At 38.8% G+C, this 23,855-nt stretch overlaps 1 protein-coding gene and 1 long non-coding RNA gene across 6 annotated transcripts; one reads left to right on the top strand and one right to left on the bottom strand.

Annotated features, from left to right (window-relative positions):
* The first annotated feature begins 336 nt into the window (after positions 1-336).
* LOC114823204 (cyclin-A1-4-like) lies at positions 337-5,084 on the top strand. Of its 5 annotated transcripts, none has more exons than XM_070827078.1 (11): positions 492-847; positions 1,441-1,732; positions 2,081-2,217; positions 3,086-3,178; positions 3,289-3,422; positions 3,537-3,612; positions 3,719-3,829; positions 4,064-4,213; positions 4,326-4,460; positions 4,712-4,811; positions 4,929-5,084. In XM_070827078.1, the coding sequence occupies exons 1-10, from the start codon at positions 614-616 to the stop codon at positions 4,781-4,783; spliced, it is 1,434 nt and encodes a 477-aa protein (XP_070683179.1). In that variant the 5' UTR covers positions 492-613; the 3' UTR covers positions 4,784-4,811; positions 4,929-5,084. The 5 variants fall into 5 exon arrangements, with proteins under 5 accessions (XP_028954461.1, XP_070683179.1, XP_028954464.1 ...); XM_029098629.2 differs by having other exon boundaries at positions 495-847; positions 1,441-1,864; XM_029098628.2 differs by having other exon boundaries at positions 337-847; positions 1,441-1,864; positions 4,712-5,084.
* Positions 5,085-18,439: 13,355 nt separating this feature from the next.
* Positions 18,440-19,693, bottom strand: LOC139198229 (uncharacterized). The gene is made up of 2 exons (XR_011583541.1): positions 19,475-19,693; positions 18,440-18,628 (listed from the first exon to the last, which is right to left on the bottom strand). It is a non-coding gene; the product is annotated as an uncharacterized lncRNA (long non-coding RNA).
* Positions 19,694-23,855: the final 4,162 nt, after the last annotated feature.

Here is a 23,855-nt window from a genome sequence, read left to right as displayed (position 1 = left end):
AATTTTTCCTTCCAGGCGTCCTCGTTTCTCTTCTCTCTAGCATCGCACGACCCCTCTCTTTTCTCTTTGCCATCAGACTCCTCCTCCTCTCTCTCTTCTCTCTCTCATCACATGACACCTCCCCTCTCTTCTCACTGGCATCGTTGCAGGCTAGGCCTGCCCCTGTTGGCCATCCATTTGAAAAAGCCAACCACAAACAAAACTCACCAACCTAGTAACAGCCCAAACCCGCAAAAGCCCATACAACTAAACCTGAAAAAGAAAAAGGAAAAACCAGGCAAAATCCTTAGAACAATGGCATGTCCATAAATAGAGTGAAATTCGGATTCAAAAACTATTCATTTGTACAGTGAAATTGAAAAGCCTTTAGACTGAAGTAAAATCATAATTTTCACGCATTAATGCGGAACCATTTCCGCGTCACACGGACGGTTCAGATTTCTTCTTCCACCGCCAATAATCATCGGGCGGTCACGATCGCTCCGCCCCTTAAAATCCGTACTACTTCCCGCTTCCATTAAATCTCCCTTCTGCTCTCTCACTCTGTGACTTCTTTGAGAAGTTAACCACATTGGCTTATTGCAACGGAATTCGATTAGGGTTTGGCCTGAAAATGTCGGCCCGGAACCGCCGTCCACCGCCGTTTTCATCCTCGTCGTCCGCGGCCAAGAAGCCCTACGTTTTGCATCGTCCGAACAAGAAGCCCTCCGTTTCGCATCATCCGAACAAGAAGCCCATGGCGGCCAAGACCCAAGTGTCCAAGAAGCGAACTGCTCTCGCTGACGTCACGAACCAGAGGAATGGGTCTCAAATCGTTCCACCGAGTTCCGCTTCGTCGAAGGCCATGGTTCGTCTACTCTTCGTCCTCGTTACATTAATCAATTTATTCTGTTTAATAATAATTAAGTTGTTATTATTATGACTACTATTATTACTAGTATTATTTAATTTAATTTAATTATTTTCTTCTGTTTCTTGAAGAATTTCCTGTTTATAGAAAGAAATATTGATAAATTAATTAGAACCCTGAATTTTGTACGTAACCCAAAGAATTGAAGAACTATGTGACTTCATTTAGTCTAATGGACTTGTTATTTTTTCTTTTAACCCAAAGAATTCAAGGGTTAAACTGAAGTGTTTTGAGTTTCAACATGATATTTGGAGCTATTTCACTAATTTACTAAAATGGGTTTCGGTAAAAACAATATGTTATTATTTGATGTTGGAAATTTGAAATGTTCATGTTTATAACGATAAGATGGATTATGCAATGTTAGTAGATTCGTTACATGAAATTGCCTTCAATTTATGGTTACATCATTGTGATCTTTCGATTTGTATTTACATAAACAAATCATTGTGATCTTTCAATTTATGGTGTATAGGTGTATTGACGATAATATTTTGAGAGAAAAGATTGACTGTGTTGTACATTTGAAGGTGCCATGTCAAACTGAAGTTGCTAAGATGGCAATGAAAGTGTCATCTTGCACGAGTAAGACTGTTGTCTCAGGGAGTGATGAATCGTTGAGTTCAAAACCAAGCATCTTGGTTCCTTTCAGTGGTACATCAGTCTCAGGAACTGATCCAACTATCAAAGTAATTGGCACTGATCCTTCTCCAAGCAGCAGTGGTACTTTTCTTCCTGCTCCCAGTTGCCTAAATCATGCATTCAGAAGCAGGGATGTATCTCCAAGCAGATCAGTTAGTGCTTCAGTTTCTTTGAATGAGAGTATGTCTACGTGTGATTCATTAAAGAGTCCAGAATTTGAATATATTGACAATGAGGATGTTTCAGAAGTTAAATCGATTGAGAAAAAAACAACTAAGAGCCTATTCATTTCGGACTATCCAGGAAAAGAAGGTTTCTTCTTTTAAACATTGTTTTCTTCTCTCTCTCTCTCTCTCTCTCTCTATATATATATATATATAGATATCTCTCTCTCTCTCTCTGCTATTTGTTTTAGTTCAGGATCCTCCCTATTTTAATCCGTTAAAATAGACACGGTATACATCACTATCAGTGTGGTTGTTAGCCATGATACATTACTTAAATATATCTTTTTGATCTTGATTTCAGGCAATATCTGGAAGAAAGATATATTTGTTGATATGGAGGCAACAGATAAAATCGTTGATATTGATGCCAATCTTATGGATCCACAGTTTTGTGCAACCATTGCTCCGGACATATACAAGCACTTGCGTGAATCTGAGGTTTGACATTATTTTCCAACTAGTATGAATGATCTTGTACGTAATAAATGCTTTTAATTTTGGAAACTTCCTGTATATTACTGTATGTCACTGATAATCACATTTTACACATTTACTTACCTTCGTATGATGTATATTATAGGCGTTTAGATGTTTCATGTATGCAACATGCCATTCTTAGTGGGTTGCAGTTGGAAAAATCTCATAAACACGTTACACTTGATTTCTGTAGTTGCAGCCGTATAATTTTCATTCTGTCAATTTTACTACTTCTGAATTGTAAGCACATTCAGTTTAAACAGAATGTTGAAATTCCACCTTTGGGAGATGAGAGCCCCACTCTTGAGAAGATCTTTCAGAATTTAGAACATGACTTAGTTTGCTTACTAACAAATTAAGCTTCTACGAGTTATTTATACCGACGAACTTTATCAATATCTTATAAACTAGTTGTCAATTATTCTGATATACGATCATTTTGTTTGTCATTTTCTTTGGTGGATATTAACTCTAACTTACTGTTAAACCTCACTGAAAGATACTTATTGTGTATGCTAGTTTGAGAAATTATGTCTACAGAATGTCGAAAGAACAAAATTTAGACATAATGGGAAAATTATATTGATGGATGAAATGAGTATTAACTTTTACAAGAAATTCATAAAATGTAGAATTAAAATCCAATTACTGAATTAGCTTACTTGTTAAAATTGAACCCCATCCTCAAATTGGATATTATTCAACAAGTTTTATGTACAAATTTGCCTATACAATGAGTTCTTGCAACTATCTTAACAAGTTATCTTATAACTTCCCTTTTCTTCCATCCACTTGTGTCATGCGGTTTGTTTGATTTATTGGGTTTCAGGAAAATAGATGGCCCTCCATAGACTTTATGGAAACAATCCAGAAAGACATCAATGCCGACATGCGTGCTATTCTGATTGATTGGCTAGTAGAGGTGAATCCACTGTCTGAATTTTGTTTAATGTTTAACAACCATTACAGATCAATGATGTTTAAAATTCTGTTTTATTGCTGGTTATCGTGACTTGTAACTTCAATCTATAGGTTGCTGAAGAGTTCAGGCTGGTACCAGAAACACTATATCTGACTATCAACTATGTAGACCGTTATCTTTCTGGCAATGTGATGCATAGGAAACAATTGCAGTTGCTGGGTGTTGCATGCATGATGATTGCAGCGTAAGTTTTTCATTTACTTCATTCGTCTTTGGGCGTGTGGATGTGTTTGACTTTATAAATATATATAAGTATATGAAGGATGCATTTTAACGTAGTGAATGATAATCTTTCCAGTAAATACGAGGAGATTATTGCTCCTGAGGTGGAACAGTTCTGTTACTTTACGGACAACACATACGTTAAAGAGGAGGTCAGGATTTTATTTTTGCTAATCTTAGATGGAGTGATAGGTGCTTGTTTGAGTTGGCTTTTTAATTCTTAAAAAAAAAAAAAAATTTCTCAATACGTGGATGCAGGTTTTGCAAATGGAATCCTCTGTCCTGAATCACTTGAAGTTTGAAATGACAGCTCCAACGGCTATGTGCTTTTTGAGGCGATTTTGTTTTGCTGCTCAAAAGACCAGTGAGGTATTTGTCTTCCACTAATGCTTTTTTGTTTAATTTCCTCCACTTATAAGATGTCCGAACATGCTTTCTGTTATGAAGTTTGTTACAAATTGTTATGCATTGAAAATTGAAGTTGTCTTCTAATCTGAATTTTACTTGAATGTAGGCAGGATACTTGAATGTTTTGTCTGCTGATGTCTTTTGATTTTATTGTGGTTCATAAATCTAGTTTTACTAACCTGCAACTTTACCTAGGTTCCATCAGAGCATTTCTGGTGCTTGGTGTCTTACATCGCGGAGTTGTCTCTTGTAGAATATAGCATGCTTTGTTATGCCCCATCTCTAATAGCTGCTTCTGCTGCCTTCTTGGCAAAGTATATTCTTTCCCCTTTGAAGAAACCTTGGGTATGTTGTTATGTGTGAGAGTATTTGAAATTTTTTACTTTATATTTTTGCTTCATTTTTGAAGCGTCTTATAAATGTATAGTATAGAACATAATTTCTATATCTGTTCCAGAATTCTACGCTGAGACACTACACCCTTTACCAAGCCTCAGATTTGAGTGATTGTGTCAAAGCACTGCATCATCTGTGTTGTAATGGCTGTGGTTCGAACTTACCTGCAGTTAGGGAGAAGTACAGTCAGCATAAGGTATGAAGAAACCCTCTCTCTCTCTCTCTCTCTCTCCCCTTTTTTCTAACTGTCTGGGTGAAGTTTAGAATGTGAGTTGTGATTGCTTCCCAACCTTATTTTTTTAACTTAGATTTCCTTTGATGATCGCATTTATAGGTTAGATGAAAACAATTTTAAGTGGGGATAACTTATTAGTTTTATGGCCTCATAATCTTTGAGTCTGATAGTCGGTATCTGGGTTCAATCTTTGACATTTCTTTCTGTTTCAGTATAAATTCGTGGCGAAGAAGTACTGTCCTCTGTCAATACCTCCAGAGTTGTTCCAGGATTTCAGTGACTAGAAGCTCACACGACGTGTGCTGATGAGTTGTGAGACCTTTTCTCTAATAGTGTTAGAATCTTGATGATGGTTTGCTACTTTTGTCTACTTCATTTTTGTAGTCTGCCTTTACTGTGTATTTGTTTGTATGATGTTTTGTTTACCAGGTAGAACGAAAAGATAGTTGTTCTGGACTCTGGACTGGATAGAGAATTACTCTGCCCACGTAGTCATTTTATCGGTGGATTTCTTCAATGAATTTGTATGCTAAGCTGGATATGGAACCATCAATTGTTATATATATACATATATTTTATATTTAAGTGCCGATTTAGTTTCTAAATTATCACCTCAGTGAAAATTAGGTTCTTAAATTATTTTTTCGGTAAAATAAGTGCCTAAATTCATTAAAAATTGCTAATTTCATATCTACTATTATATTCAAAGCTATTTTATTTAATTTTTCATCAACTAAGTCACTTGACACACTTTAGAGTGTAACACCATCATTTTCTCGCATATTAACCCTTGACATTTCATATAGGTTGTGAATCTAAAATCTAATTTAACCTATAAAGTTAACTTCATACACTTTTTCATCATGTAAAATTACCAATCTACTCTCCAGTGTGTCACATGCAAATAGCGTAACTTAAATTGATGGAAAATTGAAAGTAGTAGCTTCGAGTCTAATATTAGAGATGTAATTGGCAAATTTTTATAATTTAAAGACTAATTTTTCTGAAATAGTAGTTTGGGAACCTAATTTTCACTCAGGTGATATTTCAGTGGCTAAATTGGCAATAGCAAAACAAGGATTTGATACTAAAGAGGGATAAAGAGGAAAAAACTTAAGTACATAATTTGAAACGTGGGAGGAAAAGAAAAAGAATAGACAATTGCCAATTCAATTATCAGTCCTGCTCCAACTTCCCACAATTGAAACCAAAGAGCAATTTAACGAGCCACGATTGGAGTTTAGTGGTGGTTCAACAATAACTGGCCATATACTGCCGCTATTTACAGATGAATAATCGAAAAGAGGCCAATTTTCAGAATCCAGACCTGGGGACGCTGTCTTGGGACCCAAACTGAAGGTTAAAATTAATCTTACTAGAAGACAGTTTCGGTTCTATAATATTCACTTAATCAACGCTCTTGCAAATCATACCTGCAAATGTCGAAAATTTGAGCAGGTAAACACAAGATCCTGCACATTGTGGATTGCTTTCAACATACCAAAAGTATGCACAAATTGTTTATAATCCCATATACAAGTAAATGTCGAAGTAAATGCACCGAAGACCAAACTACATAATTAAAAGGTGATACTGTGTCCAAGGTTAAGGTGCATTCATTTATATTTAATATTAATACCCCTCCCCATTGCCAATGTTAATCTTCTCGGAGAACCAACTCGATGTGAAAATGTAACCCATCTTTGCTAGCATACAAACCTGATTGTTATTTTTTCAATTTGACCTGTTCCCAAATGAACATAATTTTCTATTTAGTATTGGCATTTTGTAAACCCTAAAAACTACCAAGCCAACGTGGCGTGCAAGCCGAGTAATTAAAAAGCTAATTACATCCTTCGGTTGTGTGCGGTGTTTGCCAACTTGACGGCCGAGCTCGGCCAGTGAGTAAAATGAGTAGATGTTGCATTGGGCATGCTGTTGACTTCTGAATCTCGCGACTGCGGCCGAGAAAGGAACACGCCTCAGCCTTCAAGTTCTAGAACCTGAAGACAAGGCTGCTAGTCTTGCAAAGTTCACGGATCGTCGGCGCCATGTTCGGTTACGGTGATTATATTCGTAAGAGTATAAGCACGCCGAACTAGCACCAAACTATACGGACATAAGTACTCAAAAGAGATGTATGTCTTGATGGTAAATGTGGTTCGGCCGTCAGAATGCCGAACTCTAAAACTTACATGTGAATATCCAATCATAAAACAACTTGGCATTTAGTGCGCCGAGCCCAGTAATCTGTAACACTTCACTTTGCTGAGAAGGCTGATGAGATGACCTCTGCCAATAAGGACTCGAAAATCCTTCTTGACCGAGACTTGGATAGGTAACCAATCGGTTTGGAAGTAGTGCTGTTTATCCAAACTGAAGGTGCTTCGCGATTGAATGGTTCTACGACTACAGTGTTGTTTATCCAAACTGAAGATGTTCAACGGTTGCCTTCACAATGTTGTTTATTGATGCGAAATATATAAGCACACAAATTAAACCCTTTTTTTTATCAATTGTAGCAAGTATGTAAGTAGGGATCGTTCTAGGCCGGGGATTAGGAGGGATTGCCAAATCACTTGAAAACTGACTCAAAACTTAAAAACAAAGTTTAAAACACTAAGATAAACAAAAAGATTCAAAACAGCAACCAAAAGACTCAAAACTGCCTTAAAAACACTTTCTGGGCAGTTTTGAGCACGAACACAAATTTGGACGAAATTGGTTTACCACTTGAATCAAAACACTTAAAAACACAAACTAAAGTGATTACTAACTAATCTAACACTTTGAAATAAATGGGAGATTGGTTCTTGACGAGATTTAACACTAAACAAAAACTTTTAAAAATTAGCAGATCGTAAAACGAGATTGATTAAATTGAATGGATGAGAAGCTAGCTAAGGGGTTCTTCTCCACACATGTTATACTTGCATACAAAATGATTTCCAATTGCTCTTCGACACACCATGAATTCCCAACACTCCAGATTAATTGTGAATTGCACTAATTAACCCTCAGATTTCCCTAAAGTTATTGAATTGGATGAATTGCATACGACAACCCAAAGCATTCCTCACAAGTCCTCTACATGAATTGCATAATAGAGATACAAGCAAGAATCATTAAGTTCTATGAAAACCATAAGCATTGGCGAGGCACTTGTTACTATGAATTGCATGAAACTTATGCCAAGAATTTACTTAACATGATTGTGATCAACAACCTTTACTACTTATGAATATAAGTTCATAACGATTAGGTGAAACTCCCTTATATCCTAGCATCAAACTTATGCATGAAAATTAAGCGTGCACTCTCAACCAACATACACAAATTAGTTTTAATTCATAGATATAAGTAAATTAAATTCACAATTCATGAAACGCAATTGGAAGTAATCAAATTATATAGCAAGCATAAACATGGTTTTGAATCCCCCCCTAGCCAAGGGGGGTTTAGTTTCTCATACTCACAAAGCAAAGATAAACAAATTTAGACATTGAAAACAAAAGAAAGAAAACACCTAGACGCTCCAACGATCCACTTTGAACAACAAGCACGCCTATGGACTATCCTCATTCCTCTTTGCTGCAGCACAAGACTTGGGGACAGGTTTTGGGTGATATTTTTATGGAGGAATGGATGTGAGATGGTATGGTAGTGTTTATGATAGGTGGAGGGTGCGGCAAAGGTAAGGACTTATGGATGTATGGTGATTTGGGAGTGTAGAATGGTGTGGAATGTGGCTGGACGAATTTCTGAGATGAGAGGGGGTATTTTTGATGTAGTGTGTTGTTCTTCCCTTCACTCCCTATTTATAGAAGCTCCAAAGCAAAGAATCACTCAAGTGGCTTCAATAAACAATACAAACAAAGACCAAAATGATGCAAAAACAGCTAGTTTACATGCTCTTTTATCATTGTGTCTTGCCTTTAACAAAAGGCAATCATTCCTTTCTTGCTAATTCAACTCTTTTGTAGCTGTCCATGCGCCTTCATTCTTCAATTTCTGATGCATTTGCCTTGTATTCCATCCCTTTTCCACATGTACTAGCTGTTAGACAACTTTCACACACATGTTTTGCATCATTTCATCTTGCAAACATCAACTTTTGGCCACTTTACACCTCTACACACATGCTATGCATCATTTCAGCTTGCAATTATGTTTGTAGTTGCTGAAAATGTGAATACAACTTGTAAAGCAATCCAACGAATGGCATCTTTCACTTCTTTTCCTTTCAAATTGTTCCTTAAGTGTATGTATCTGCACACTTCCACACTTCAACTTCATTATTCAGATTTTTGCATGTGTTGAAACCCTTTTTAAAACACCAAAAACGTCCATCCCACTTGCACCATATGCATGCAATCCATTTTGGCCCAAAATTGCTCCAAATTGCACCAAAATGCACTTTCTTTCCAACTTTGTTATTTAGGACCTACAAACACACGAAAATAGCTTAAAACACTCTTATAAACAATAACTAACTAAGTAAATGCAAGAAAACATGTTAACTAAGTCGCATAAATATGCTCCTATCAAATTCCCCCACACTTAGCTTTTGCTAGTCCTCGAGCAAAACAAAGAAATAAAACGAAATAAAACACAATCTAAACCTTCCAACATTTGCCTCAGGGATTTCCAATGCACATGACATGTTAACAATCATTAACAATCATTATCCCCACAGATTTGAGTCATCTTTACACTTAAGCACATACTTAATCATAGTCACCATTTACTTGTTCACAATTAATCGATTAAAACAATGTTTTTGATGTAGTAACATGCCTTAGAGAATTTACTCAATTCCTTACAAAGTGTGCACTCAATTTTCACTCAGATTTTCTAACTACACACCCTATACTAGTCATATGTGAGAAGATTGATGTAGATATGAAAACGAACACTCACATATATGTATCACCAAGAACGCAATTTCTGGAGTTAATAAGCATGTTTAGATATGATCTCATGAATGGAATGCTACTACTTAGATGCGAGAACTAGTGACACCATATGCTCATACCAAATTCAAACTCCACAAATTGAAACACATAACACTCAAGATAGAAGTCAAGGGTTGTAACGAGGCTTGGGGTAATGGTTAACAAAGGAAAGATAGGGATAACAAACGTTCCTAAGGCAATAGCAAGCAAAGTAATGAAATCGAAACTTAGAATTCACTTTAGAATGCAGAAATCAACTTTTAACACAAAGGGAAGATTTGAGCAATAATTAGGGCCGAATTCAACGTTTTGGACCCTTTCTTCAACAAACAACACTTTAGAACTCTTTTTCATACATTTTCACATTTTTTTTTTTCGACCCGTGCCTTATTAAGGACTTTGGCACACACACACACACAAGAATCACTTCCCCCACACTTGTTTTCTGCAATACATTGATCAAAAGGAATTCAATTTGAGTCATGCTTTACTATGCTTCAAGAACAAGGGTATGGATGGTCCTAATCTAGGCTAGGTGAGGATAGTGTGGGTTAACAAAGAACGTAGGCTAAACAAGGCTCAACGGGGTTAAATTTAAACATATAATGAATGGGATAGGCTTTTTGGCTCTCGGCTCACTAAACAACTTCATCTTGAATATGTGTTATGCAAATCAATAACATGCTTTGAATGAAATAGGCATGAGTTCTAGCATTTGGAACTAAATGATGAAACGCCTTCTAAGTAGCAACCAAGCAAAGAATAATGAGATCATGCAACGACTTTAGAAAATAATGATGCACAGTTTATTAACTCTCCAAATAAACGTTTAGGCTTAAGTCTCACAAGGTTGTAGCATACATTTGAGTTCCTTCTTTCAATCATGTTACAAAACTGATTTTTCCTTTATGATTGCATGTGAATTCATAAATTATAACCACAACCAAGCATACACCAAAGAGTAAATCAAATGTTCATCCATGTTTATAACTCTCTTTAACAGTCATGTAATTAAAAACCAAATCCTCATCATTGTGTTGGAAGGTACCCTAAGACACATACAAAAACAACTCTTTTTGGTTTTTTTTTTTTTTCAAAACAATTTTTTCAAATTTTTATGAGATTTTCGGATTTTTATGTCAAAACACATTAAAATACTCCAAAATAGCTTAAAAACACTTAAAAACAGTAAGGAACAACACTAGAAGTAATGGGTGATAAACTCCTACGAATTTTATGCAAAACCACTTGGTTACCCCCCATACTTAAATCAAACATTGTCCTCAATGTTTTAAGCATAAACTCACACAAAAACAAGCAAACAAACAATTAACGAATAAACATGACAAATATGGCAAAGTAAAAACCAGACAAAGTAGAGTTTAAGAACGTAAATCTGGTTTTGGAGATAGATGATCTTGTTGACTTTCCATAGCTTTGATCTCGAACTGGTTTGGAATTCTGAGCGAGAGTTGCACAGTCTGCATTCTTCTCTGCTTGTTTCTTCTACATGGCAGGTAGTCACGAGGTAGAGGTGGTGGTCTGTTTCTTTCTTCAATCTTTCCAAGTGCCCACCTCTTGCTTTCTTTCTCCTTGTCCCTAGCTGAGGATGAATTGGTAAATTGTCTCCACATGCTTCGAGGTATCATTTTCACTTCCCTTATCTGTTCCCCAGGCAGATGTGGTAGACGAAGCAAAAGCATAAGATGATGAAGATGAGTACTCGAGAGCAATGCTAGGTAAGCAATCAGGAAGGGGTTCCAGGCAGTCGGTTCTAGATCGGAAGATTGATACCAAGTGCTGGCTGATTACTCACTTTCTCCTTGTCCTAAAATAACGACAAGGAGAAGGACAGAGAGAAAGCATGATATGAGATACTCTTGCTTTCAACCTTCATGATATGAAATACTTTTGCTTTGGATGGGTTGTTTGCAGAGGTACCCCAAGGAATAAGGAACACTGAGTGACTCGAGAGGGTTTGTTGGAAAGGCATTCTCGGAGATGACGGAAGGTTATGTATGTCTGCCTTGCCATGGAGGGTGAAGGTCGACATTTATAGGAAATAATAACCGGTACTGTTCTTTCACTCTTGTCGGCAACCGTTGGATGATTGAACAGTAAACTTCACGTGTTTTCTACTTCAACAGAAATCGTCGACAGATTGCCCGTGATTTCCTCAAAGCTGACGAGGCTGAGAAAGGCAGATGGTTGGAATCGGCGCTTCGACAAACTTTCCGTGATTTTCGCAAAGCTTTCTCTGCATGTGACAAGTGCTGACGAGGCTGAGAGAGACAAGCGCATCTTCGCTATCTGGAATCGATGCTTCGACAAATTTTCCGTGATTTTCGCAAAACTGACTCTGCATGTGATAGATGTTGACACATCTGGAAAAGCAAGTGGTTGGAATCGACGCTTCGACAAACTGCCCGTGATTTCCGCAAAGCTTACTCTGCATGTGACAGATGCTGACACGTCTGAAAAAATAGATGCCTCTCGATATCTGGAATTGCCTCTTCGATCTCTGAAATCCCGTCGAGTGCAGAGGTTGCATGTGACAAGTGCGGACGAATCTAGAAAAGAAGATTGGCGGTGGTTTCTGAGCAAGCCCAGCTTTTGAGAAAGCTAGCACCTCTTTGATTTTTTTAGTTGGCCTCTTCGATTTTTGAACTCGCCTCTTCAATCTCTGAAATCCCATCACATGCTGATTTTTATAGAGGTACGCAGGACGTTCAAAGCACACTTGAATTTCTGCCTATAAAAAACTCCCTTCTTGCACTTCTACGATCTTGACTTGTTCTACCTCTTCTTTCTTTAACACCTCTGAAAATGTCTGGCCCTTCCGACTGTCGTTTTGACTTGAACCTTGGTGAAGAGGCAGTCCCGCCTTCTCCAGACAACATATGGCGCCCATCCTTCATATCCCCTACTGGTCCTCTTACCGTTGGGGATTCGGTGATGAAGAATGACATGACCGCTGCGGTGGTGGCCCGAAACCTTGTCACTCCTAAAGATAACAGACTGCTTTCCAGACGGTCTGATGAGTTGGCTATTAAGGAGTCTCTGGCTCTTAGTGTGCAGTGTGCGGGTTCTGTGTCCAACATGGCCCAACGCCTATTTGCTCGAACCCGTCAAGTTGAATTGTTGGCGGATGAAGTGATGAGTCTCAAACAGGAGATTAGAGGACTCAAGCATGAGAATAAACAGTTGCACAAGCTCGCACACAACTATGCCACAAACATGAAGAGGAAAATTGACCAGATGCAGGAATCTGATGGTCAGATTTTACTTGATCATCGGAGGTTTGTGGGTTTGTTCCAACAGCATTTGCCTTCGTCTTCTGGGGCTGTACCGCGTAGTGAAGCTCCAAATGATCAACCTCCGATACCTCCTTCTTCTGTGGCCCCGCCGACTGCTGAGGCTCCGCCGACTACTGAGACTTCTCCTAAGCAGCCTTTGTGAAGGCTCCCTCTTGTATTTATCTGCTTAATGTTCCTTTCTTTTTTTTGAATGTAAAATTACCTTGCATAACTGTCAGTGTTTCAAAAATAAACCCACACAAAAAACAATTAAACAAGCAACAAATAAAAATGATAATCAAGGCAAAATAAAACTGCAGAAAAGGGAAGGTTTTTAGAAACGCAAAACTGATTGTGGAGCGATTCAATAATCTTCCTTATTTGAATACATGGGTTGCCTCCCAATAAGCGCTTGCTTTAACGTCGTGTAGACGGACGAAGAACGCAATTACTCCCCATTGGAGCCCACGGCATGCAAGGGAATGTCCTCCACGGCATGCTCCTCAAAATGCTCATAATAGGGCTTCAATCGATGCCCATTCACCTTGAATTCATGTCCCGTTTTCAAGCTTTGGATCTGGACGGCACCATGAACAAAAACATTAGTAATAACAAACGGTCAAATCCACTTAGAACGTAACTTACCGGGAAATAACCGTAGACGGGAATTGAACAATAGCACTTTCTGCCCTACGGAGAATGTTTTGCCTCGAATCATCTTATCATGGAAAACTTTGGTCTTCTCCTTGTAAATGCTAGCATTCTCATACGCTTCATGCCTTATCTCATCAAGTTCATTTAGTTGCAACTTCCTATGACTCCCTACGGCATTTAAGTCCATATTGAACTTCTTGACGGCCCAATGAGCTTTGTGTTCCAATTCAACAGGGAGATGGCACGGCTTGCCATAGATGAGCTGAAATGGGGACATTCCAATGGGTGTCTTGTACGCCGTACGATATGCCCAAAGTGCATCATCTAACCGTAAGCTCCAATCCTTCCTTGTAGGTCCAACGGTCTTCTCTAGAATTTGTTTGATCTCTCGGTTGGAAACCTCAGCTTGGCCATTCGTTTGAGGATGGTAAGGTGTAGAAACCTTGTGGGTGACATTGTATTTCCTCAATAACGCCTTAATGGTCCGGTTGCAAAAATGTGACCCTCCATCACTAATGATCACCCGTGGCATGCCAAACCTTGCAAAAATGTTAGTTCTAATAAAATCTGCAACCACTTTAGAATCATTAGTTCAGGTGGCCTTTGCTTCCACCCATTTCGACACATAATCAACCGCAAGCAAAATATACATGAAACCATACGAGGAAGGAAAGGGACCCATAAAATCAATACCCCAAACATCAAAAATTTCGACATTAAGGACAGAAACTTGTGGCATTTGGTCCTTAGCACTTATGTTACCCATTCTTTGGCATTTATCACATGTTAAGCAAAAAGTTCTAGCATCCCTAAAGATACTAGGCCAATAAAATCCACATTGTAACACCTTAAGTGCAGTTCTTTGTGTGCCAAAGTGCCCACCACATGCATATGTATGACAAAAACTCAAAATTGAATGAAATTCAGAATCATGCACACATCGACGTACAATCTGATCCAGGCAAAATTTCCATAAATATGGATCATCCCACACATAAAACCGTGCATCATGCCTTAACTTATCACGTTGGTGCCTAGTGAAAGTGTTTGGAATTCGTTTTGACACCAAAAAGTTTACCAAATCGACATACCAAGGCTCACTTACCTTTATGGACAACAATTGTTCATCGGGGAATGTCTCTGCAATGGGTAGGGATTCCTCATTATGCACCATTCGGCTTAGGTGGTCAGCCACTACGTTTTCACTTCCCTTCTTGTCACGAATCTCAATGTCAAACTCTTGAAGTAGTAATATCCACCGAATTAGCCGTGGCTTAGCTTCCTTTTTAGTGAGCAAGTACTTCAAAGCTTTCAAGTATTTGATCTAGGAACGGCAATGGGAAATGATCCTTCCTTGTGGTGGCGTTTAGCTTCCTATAATCAATGCATACTCGCCAACCGGTTTGGATTTGTGTGGGTACAAGCTCATTCTCCGCATTCTCCACAACCGTCACTCCAGATTTCTTGGGCACGCATTGAATAGGTGAAACCCAACGGCTATCGGAGATAGGATAGATCACTCCATAATCAAGGAGCTTGATTATCTCATTTTTTACAACTTCCATCATTGGAGGGTTGAGACGGCGTTGAGCCTCTCTAGTTGGTTTGGCCCCCTCCTCAAGAAATATGTGATGCATGCACGCTGTAGGGCTTATACCCTTGAAATCGGCCAAGGTCCATCCTAGGGCAGATTTGAACTCCTTCAAGACTCGAGCTAGTTTCTCTTCTTCTTGTGCCGTGAGGAATGAGGATATGATGGCAGGTAGGGTCTCATTTTCTCCCAAGAAAATGTACTTCAAATGGCTTGGTAATGGTTTGAGTTCAAGGACAGGTGCCTGAATTATTGATGGAAGCAACTTGTTAGTTGAAATGAGAATGGAATCGAAGTTATGAGACTTACCACCATGCTTAGGTAATGACTCAAGGGCAGCAACCAACTCAATGAATTCCTCACTATAAGCCACGGCATGGAATGGTTCATGCATGCCGTGGGTTAGCATATGGTTTGCATCCATGGTTTTGAGTTCCATGCCTCTTGTAATGACTTTTTCAAGCACATCGTCATTCAAATCTTCAAGATATCCCTGCGCCAAAGAGTCAATTATATCAATAGAGAAACATGAATGGTCCTCACTAGGGTACTTAATAGAATCTAAAAGATTGAAATTAACAACTTCCCCATCAAATTCCATGGACAAAGTTCCATTAAACACGTCAATTTTAGTCCGGGCCGTCTTCATGAATGGCCTTCCAAGGAGGATGGGCAATGAAGGGGTATGGTCTGATTCATCCATTTCGAGAACATAGAAATCCGCCGGAAAGATTAAGTGATTGACCTGTACAAGAACATCTTCCAAAACTCCCTTTGGATAGGCGTTAGATCTATCGGCCAATTGTATGATTACACCATCATTTTTCAACACTCCTAAATTCATAGATGCATAAATTGAGTATGGCATAACATTTATAGAAGCACCTAAATCTAACATGGCAGATTCAAAGCGAGTGTTTCCAATGACACAAGGAATTGTAAAACTACCCAGATCTTTGCATTTGGGGGGTAGTTTGCGTTGCAAGATGGCGGATACATTTTCACCTACCTTGACAACCTTCTTGGTCGACATCCTCTTCCTAGTGGTGCACAATTCCTTTAGAAACTTGGCATATCTCGGGACTTGCTTGATTGCATCCAAAAGGGGTATGTTGAATTGAACTTTCCTAAATGTCTCAAGGATGTCCTTTTCAGCTTCCTCCTTCTTTGATTGCATAAACCTACTAGGAAAAGGGACATTTGAAGGAAAACCATTAGTAGGAAGTGGATTTGACACATTCTTACCCTTATTGGCCGAATTGGACAGATTTGGGCCTATGGAAGCTTGCGGCAAGGGTGTGTCCACCTTTGCCGTGGGTGGGCTTGTGTCCTCCTCTTCAAATTGTAGTTTTTTATCTTCTTTGGGGCCTGATGTAAATGGTTTAGGATCTGCCCCAACTTCTTTTCCACTTCTCAACAATATGGCTTTTGCACTTTCGAAACCTCCTTTTGGATTTGGAATGGTAGAACTAGGAAGTTGGCCTGGGTCTCGAAATTTGCTCACAAAGTCTGCAATCTGCCCATTTTGTTTCTCCAATTGATCCACCCTTTTGTCTTGGCTTTGCATAGCTTTGGTTTGATTTTCTTGCCCCTGAGACAAGTTAGTTAGTAACTTAAGGAGTGTATCATTGTCTAGAGATGTACCTGAAGCATTTGGGGCAAATTGTTGTGGAACATGTGGGGGTGCGTATGGCTTGGTGAAAAACCCCGGGGGTTGTTGCCTAAAGCCTCCTTGTTGTTGGGGTTGTTGGGCCTCCCTCCACTTGAAGTTTGGATGGTCTCTCCAACCTGGATTATATGTGTTTGAATATGGATCGTTCCTCGGTTGGTTTTGGCCTTGAAATCCAATTGCGTTAGCGCTCTCCCATCCACCATTCTCAATGAGTTGAGGGCACTTTTCCGAGGCATGTCCTTGGATAGAACATACGCCACACACCATTGGCCCTTGTATCCTCATTCCTTCCGCCATCTTCTTCTTGCTGAATACCACTAATCTTTTTACGTAGGAGAATGATTCGAGAAGTTGGGAAAAACTTCTCCAAAAATGCCCTCTTCATACTCTCCCAAGATATGACAGTTCCGGGAGCTAACTCGTACAACCAATCTTTGGCTTTATCCATTAAAGAAAATGGAAAAGCCTTCATCTTCAAAATACTTCCGTCGACGTTAACCGGAGTCATGCTTGAACACACCACTTCAAATTCTTCTAAATGCTTGTTCGGATCCTCCATGGACAGGCCATGGTATTTTGGAATGTGGTGGAGCAAACTTGACTTTAACTCGAACTCTTCGGTCTTACCTTGCGCAGCCGTGGGATATTGGATACACAAAGGTGTGGCATTATCTAATCCCGAAGCGGTGAGTTCCTTGAGTGTTCGGTTGTCCATGGCCATGTCTTGCACTACTTCTCCCACTTGTGCCGTGGGTATCTCCTCCTCTTCTGGAACTTGTTCTTCAAGGTCAGGTTCCGGGCTAAATGGGTTGGACTCTTGTTGGTTCCTCCTTCGTCTCAAAGTTCTCTCAAAATCGTCGTCAAAATCCAAAATATGCTCACGAACAGGGTGGGAACTTCGAGTCATGCACTAGTACCTTAAAAACAAAGAAACAAAACAAGGTCAGAAACTTCAACAAAATAAATGAATGAAAAGAAACAATCAAAGGGATTAGCAAAGTTGCTAATCCCCGGCAACGGCGCCAAAAATTTGATGCGAAATATATAAGCACACAAATTAAACCCTCTTTTTTATCAATAGTAGCAAGTATGTAAGTAGGGATCGTTCTAGGCCAGGGATTAGGAGGGATTGCCAAATCACTTGAAAACTAACTCAAAACTTAAAAACAAAGTTTAAAACACTAAACTAGACTCAAAGAATGCAAAACTAAAGTTTAAAACACTAAGATAAACAAAAAGATTCAAAACAGCAACCAAAAGACTCAAACCTGCCTTAAAAACACTTTCTGGGCAGTTTTGAGCACAAACACAAATTTGGACGAAATTGGTTTACCACTTGAATCAAAACACTTAAAAACACAAACTAAAGTGATTACTAACTAATCTAACACTTTGAAATAAATGGGAGATTGGTTCTTGACGAGATTTAACACTAAACAAAAACTTTTAAAAACTAGCAGATTGTAAAACGAGATTGATTAAATTGAATGGATGAGAAGCTAGCTAAGGGGTTCTTCTCCACACATGTTATACTTGCATACAAAATGATTTCCAATTGCTCTTCGACACACCATGAATTCCCAACACTCCAGATTAACTGTGAATTGCACTAATTAACCCTCAGATTTCCCTAAAGTTATTGAATTAGATGAATTGCATACGACAACCCAAAGCATTCCTCCCAAGTCTTGGATGAATATAAGTTCATAACGATTAGGTGAAACTCCCTTATATCCTAGCATCAAACTTATGCATGAAAATTAAGCGTGCACTGACACACCCCGTCCCGAAGGAGGGCATGCTGGCCGTCACGTGAGAGTGACGTAACCATTTACACAGTTCGGAAGCTTTTAAAATACAATTACTAAAGTGGAAACCCCCAAGGGTGATTCCTACTTTTGTGAATTCTGTCAGAACGCCGTTGGGTTCCTCGTGGCCACCAAAGCTCTGCTAACTTGAACCTGGAGGGGCGAAAAACAAAATTGAGTGGGTCAGTAAAACCAAAGCCTTTCAAAAACATTTCGCCAAAAATAATTCTAACCCCTCTCTGTAAAACCTGTATACTTTTCCCAGAAAATAAAATAATAGTATAAAAAAAATATCCTCATATCTCAAATCATCAATCTGCATCAAAATCCAGAAATCATGCCATGCCATAAAGTCAAAACAGAATATGGATGCATCAATATAACAGGTGAAATAATAAATCAACCGGAGACCCTACAATGGTCCTGTACGGCTGATTCTAAAGCTCAACATCCCACTCAGCCGAAGTCACCACAGTGACCTATACGGCCCTGCCGGAGTCACCAACTGTGACCTGTACGACACTACACTGCACATCACTCGGAACTACGTATAGTAGTCTGTACGATGAAAGGTGTATAAATACGCTCTAGTGCTTCTCTCATCAATCATCAGCGCGCATAACTAAGGTCACCCACTAGTCGGAATCACATCTAGTGATCTATACGACTAGCATGTCGGAACCCTCACATGGTCTGTACGACATCCACCTACTTGGATCCAAGACGAGCGTGCGGTGTGGTGAATAATAATATAAGCACTAACACCTAAGGTGCAGGTTATGAGCTTTCAATGCAATTCTCATAAAATAAATCATCTGAATAATATAAAAACTCACCTGTGCGTCCACCGCGTCAATTAACATATATATGCATCCATTATCAAACTAAATATCTCAACATTTGCATGCATGGCAATTTAAATCATAATTTTCATATAAACGAATTTTCTGGGAAAAACAGTTGTATATAGGTAACACGAAAACAAAACTGCCCACTCACCTGGAGTTCGCCCTACAACTCCCTAGCACAATACGCCAAGGCGTCATGACGATCGGCGCCTAAAACAATAATCAAATCCAACCTCAGAATTCATATCGATAGAATATATAACTTATATAAAATACGTCACTACGTAGTTCGATCTGGAAGATCTGCCACTCAGATTTTAAATCCGTAACTTCCAGAGGTCCACAATATATCTCTAGGACAACATCCTAAAATTTCATTACCATTCAACGGTCGGATCTCCGTCAATTTCTAAAACCAAGTGACGGTTAATATTCTATTTTATGAACTTACAACTCCAATTCTGGAAGATCCGTAAATTGGATTCCCGATCCGTAAGTTCCTATAATCCTCAAATATTACGTATTACAACGTATCAAAGTTTGGTGACGATCCGACGGTTGGATCGTAAATTCACATTTTTTTTTAACCATGAATCGTAACCAACTTAGGTTCAATTACTCAATAACTTCTCATACGGTGCTCAAATTGGGTATATGAATATACCACAGTGACCTACTCGACGTCACGGACGTCGTAATATTTTTAGAAAAATTTTCTGATGTGGCACGTGCCCCCACGCGCCAAGGATAGGCATGGTACATGCGCGCCCACGCGCGTCTTCTTCCTCGCGAGCTCGCCGGACTGGTTTTTCCGGTGGCCGGAAAACTAGGCAATTTTCAATTGCCTTGTTCTCCTTCGTTTCTCAACCATTTTCTTCGTATAATATATCAATTTGAAGCCCTCAACATGTAGAATCACAATAGACTAGTTTCAAGGTCTAAAAATCACGAAATCTCACTAGAAAAATTCCAAGAAAACCGGCCAAAGTTGAACCCAGTGATCCCGACGTCCAAAACCTTCAAACGAAGCACTCCGAGCTTCCTTGGGACCTCACTAAGCTCACTACAAGCTTAGAATTCCCTGAAAATCAAGAATTTACGTGTGCATGAACAGTATCATAAAATGGGAGTTCGGGTTTCACGTGATTCCGAGGGTTTCACTTCCTAAAACTAGTACCATTCAACTCAGAACATCAAAAGGATGAAGAATCATACCTTATTTGCCTCGATCTGTGAAGTTTAGAGGGTTTTTGGGTGAGGCCGTACAATTCGAGAGTGAGAGAGAGAGAGAGAAGTCGACGGGGAAGAGAGAGACACGGGGGAAAGAGAGAGGGATGAGGTGTATGTGTGTGGTCCAACCACAATCAAAAATCTATTTCTTACCACACAAAACACAAACTAAAATTTAATCTACATAAATATAATTTCCAAAAGTTTATGAGATGTGTGCGTTTAGTCCAAAATATATCACACACACACACATACCTTAGTCACGTTAAGGTCATTTCCGTCATTTCACATTCCCAATATAGAAATCCCGGGACGGGCTGTGACAATCTTCCCCCCTTATAGAATTTCGTCCCCAAAATTCATACAACCAACCAATCCACTTAATACTCATAAAATAACCTTGGATACATCTCTCTCATTCGATCTTCCGATCCTAAGTAGCTTCTTCCGCCGAGTGGTTCCTCCACAATACTTTTACTAAGCTCATTGTCTTATTTCTTAGAACATTGTCTTTCCAATCCGATATAGTGACTGGTTCCTCATCATACGTCAAATTCGGATTAATTTCCAAAGGTTGAGGAGGAATCACATGTGAAGGATTTGAAACATAATGTCGAAGCATCGAGACACGAAACACATTATGAACCTTAGATACTCCGGAGGCAATTTCAATCTGTAAGCAACTTCACAAATCCTTTCAATGATCTCATAAAGTCCTATATATCTAAGACTTAGTTCGCCTCTTTTTCCAAACCGTACTACACCTCTCCAAGGTGACAATTTCAAGAATACCAAGTTACCCACATCATAATTTCGATTAGTAGCATGTCTGACAAACTTTTGGTTAATCATGGCCGTTTTTCCAAGTTAGACTTAATCACTCGAACATTCCAAGTAAACTCATTCTTAATCTCAGGGCCCGCAAAAACTCTTTTGACAACTTCTGTCCAACATAAAGGTGTGTTCAACACAAAGGTGTACTACAATCTTTACCAAAAAAAAGCCTCAAATGGTATCATACCCATGCTCGAACGAACGCTATAGATATAGGCAATTCCCCTTAACTCCAACCGCTTAATCTAAGCGTCGCTAACTGCAATACTGAAGATCTCAGCATATCCTCCAAAGTCTGAATACTGCTCTCTGATTAACCATCTATTTGAGGGCAATAAGTTGTACTATAAGGTAACTTGGTAACTAAGCTTCCTGAACGCTATCCAACACTTAGAAGTAACCAACATACCCAAAAAGCTTAACAGTTCCGTAAGTCCAATTCTCTCATCCTTGAAACAATTACATAACTGTTGCACCTGTCTGGAAATGTTACTGGTCTTCACTGGAGTAAAATGCGCTGACTTGGTAAACCGACCATCCACCGCCTCAAATTCGATCATAACCATCTCGTGTACGAGGAAGCTTGTACACATAATCCAAAGTAATATTTTCCAGCTTCCATTAAGAAACGGAAAGTGATTGCATCAATCGGAAAGACTTATTTCTTTCCGTTTTAACCTGCTGACAATTAATACACTTACTTACATATTAAGGAATTTCTCTTTTCATACTCGGCCAATAGTACATGATCGAATGGTATGATAAATCTTACATTTTTCACTATAAAAGTAATGTCTCCAAAACTTCCAAGTAAAGATGATAGCTACTAACTCCAAATTGTAAGTAGAGTAATTCATTTCATGAAGTTTCAATTGCCGTGAAGCATAGGCAATCTCCCTACCTTGCTGCATTAACCCTTATCCAATACCAACCAAAGAAGTATAACTAAAGACCTCATAATTACCGCTATCTTCTGGGAGCGCTAAAATACATGTATGAGTGGGGAAATACTTCAACTGTTGAAACCTTTGCTCACAATTATCATCCCACTCAAACTTAACCTCTGTTCTCATCAATCTCGTCAGTGGCAAAGCAATGACTGGGAAATCTTTCACGAACCGTCCACGATAGCCTGCCAAACTAAGAAAACTTCGAATCTCAATCACAGTTCGTGGTTGTTCCAAATTCTCAATTTCCGCTACCTTTTAAAAATTCACTTGAATACCCTTAGCAAATATAACTTATCTCATAAATGCTTCTTGATTCATCCAATATTGGCATTTGCTAAACTTAGCATACAATCGACGTTCCCTCAAACTTTGTAACATCGACTTAAAATATCTAACATGCTCTGCTCTAGGCTTAGAGTATACCAGAATATCGTCAATGAAAACAATAACAAACTTGTCAATGCATTCCTGGAATACTTCATCCATCAAACTCATAAAACAGCAAGAGAATCCATCAATCCGAATAACATCACTAAACTCATAATGACCGTAACGAGTCCTGAACACAATCTTAGGAACGTTATCATTAACTCTTCAATCGGTAACAACCAGACCTTAAGTCAATCTTAGGAAATACGCAGACCTCTAAGTTGATCAACAAATCATCAATACGCAACAATGGATAACGGTTCTTAATCATTACCCGATTCAATTGCCTATAATTAAAACATCGCCTTAATGTCCATTTTCTTCCTCACCAATAAACTGGTGCTCCCCCAACGTGATGTACTTTAAATGATACCTTTATCAACCAATTCCTGTAACCGAATTTTCAATTCCCTTAACTCATCATGAACCAATCTTTAACATAAAATTTGTGCCTGGAGACAAATCAATAGTGAACTCCATATCTCCGCCTAACGGCAATCCTGGTAATTCCTCAGGGAAAACATCACGAAAATGTCTAACCACCTTTACATCTCCCAAACTACTAGAAGCAACATCATTTAGCACCACATGAGCTAAGTATCCTTGGCAGCCTTTCGATAACCATCTCTTTGCTCTCACAGTATAAATAACGGCCTAACTCAATCCACTTTGCATACCTACAAAAGTAAACTCTAGTCATTCAGATCGATGGAAAGTAACTGATTTCTCGTAGCAATCTATCCTGGCACGATTTAATGCTACTAATATGTGACTAAAATCACATCCAAATCTCCAACGAAATAAGATTCATTGGCATAACTATATTTTCCACCATCACTGAACACCCCTAATAACACCAAACCAATGTAGGGCAACCTACCTGTTTACTTGCTTAACGAATCCAACAAATAAGTTATAAATATTACGGTCTACAGCCCGCAATACAAATAACTCACTGTTGTCTCGATAAGTAAGTAACAATTCCTGAAGGTGTAATATTATCATCTTGTTCTTCCTTAGAAATACATAAATACGCCTCGATCGTGCTCCAACATTACTCTCTTTGGCAACATCGTCCATAATAAGAAA

Source organism: Malus domestica, chromosome 08 (assembly GCF_042453785.1).
Source record: "Malus domestica chromosome 08, GDT2T_hap1".
Classification (NCBI taxonomy): Eukaryota; Viridiplantae; Streptophyta; class Magnoliopsida; order Rosales; family Rosaceae; genus Malus; species Malus domestica.
Note: the sequence above shows the minus strand (reverse complement) of the source record. Positions and strands in the feature narration are given on the sequence as shown.

Bases quoted from the DNA above. Each gene is read 5' to 3' on its own strand.
- LOC114823204 (XM_029098628.2), top strand. From the start codon at position 614: ATGTCGGCCCGGAACCGCCGTCCACCGCCGTTTTCATCCTCGTCGTCC. The intron at 1,865-2,080 runs GTTTCTTCTTTT...TCTTGATTTCAG, and splicing joins GGACTATCCAGGAAAAGAAG to GCAATATCTGGAAGAAAGAT. The intron at 3,423-3,536 runs GTAAGTTTTTCA...TAATCTTTCCAG, and splicing joins GCATGCATGATGATTGCAGC to TAAATACGAGGAGATTATTG.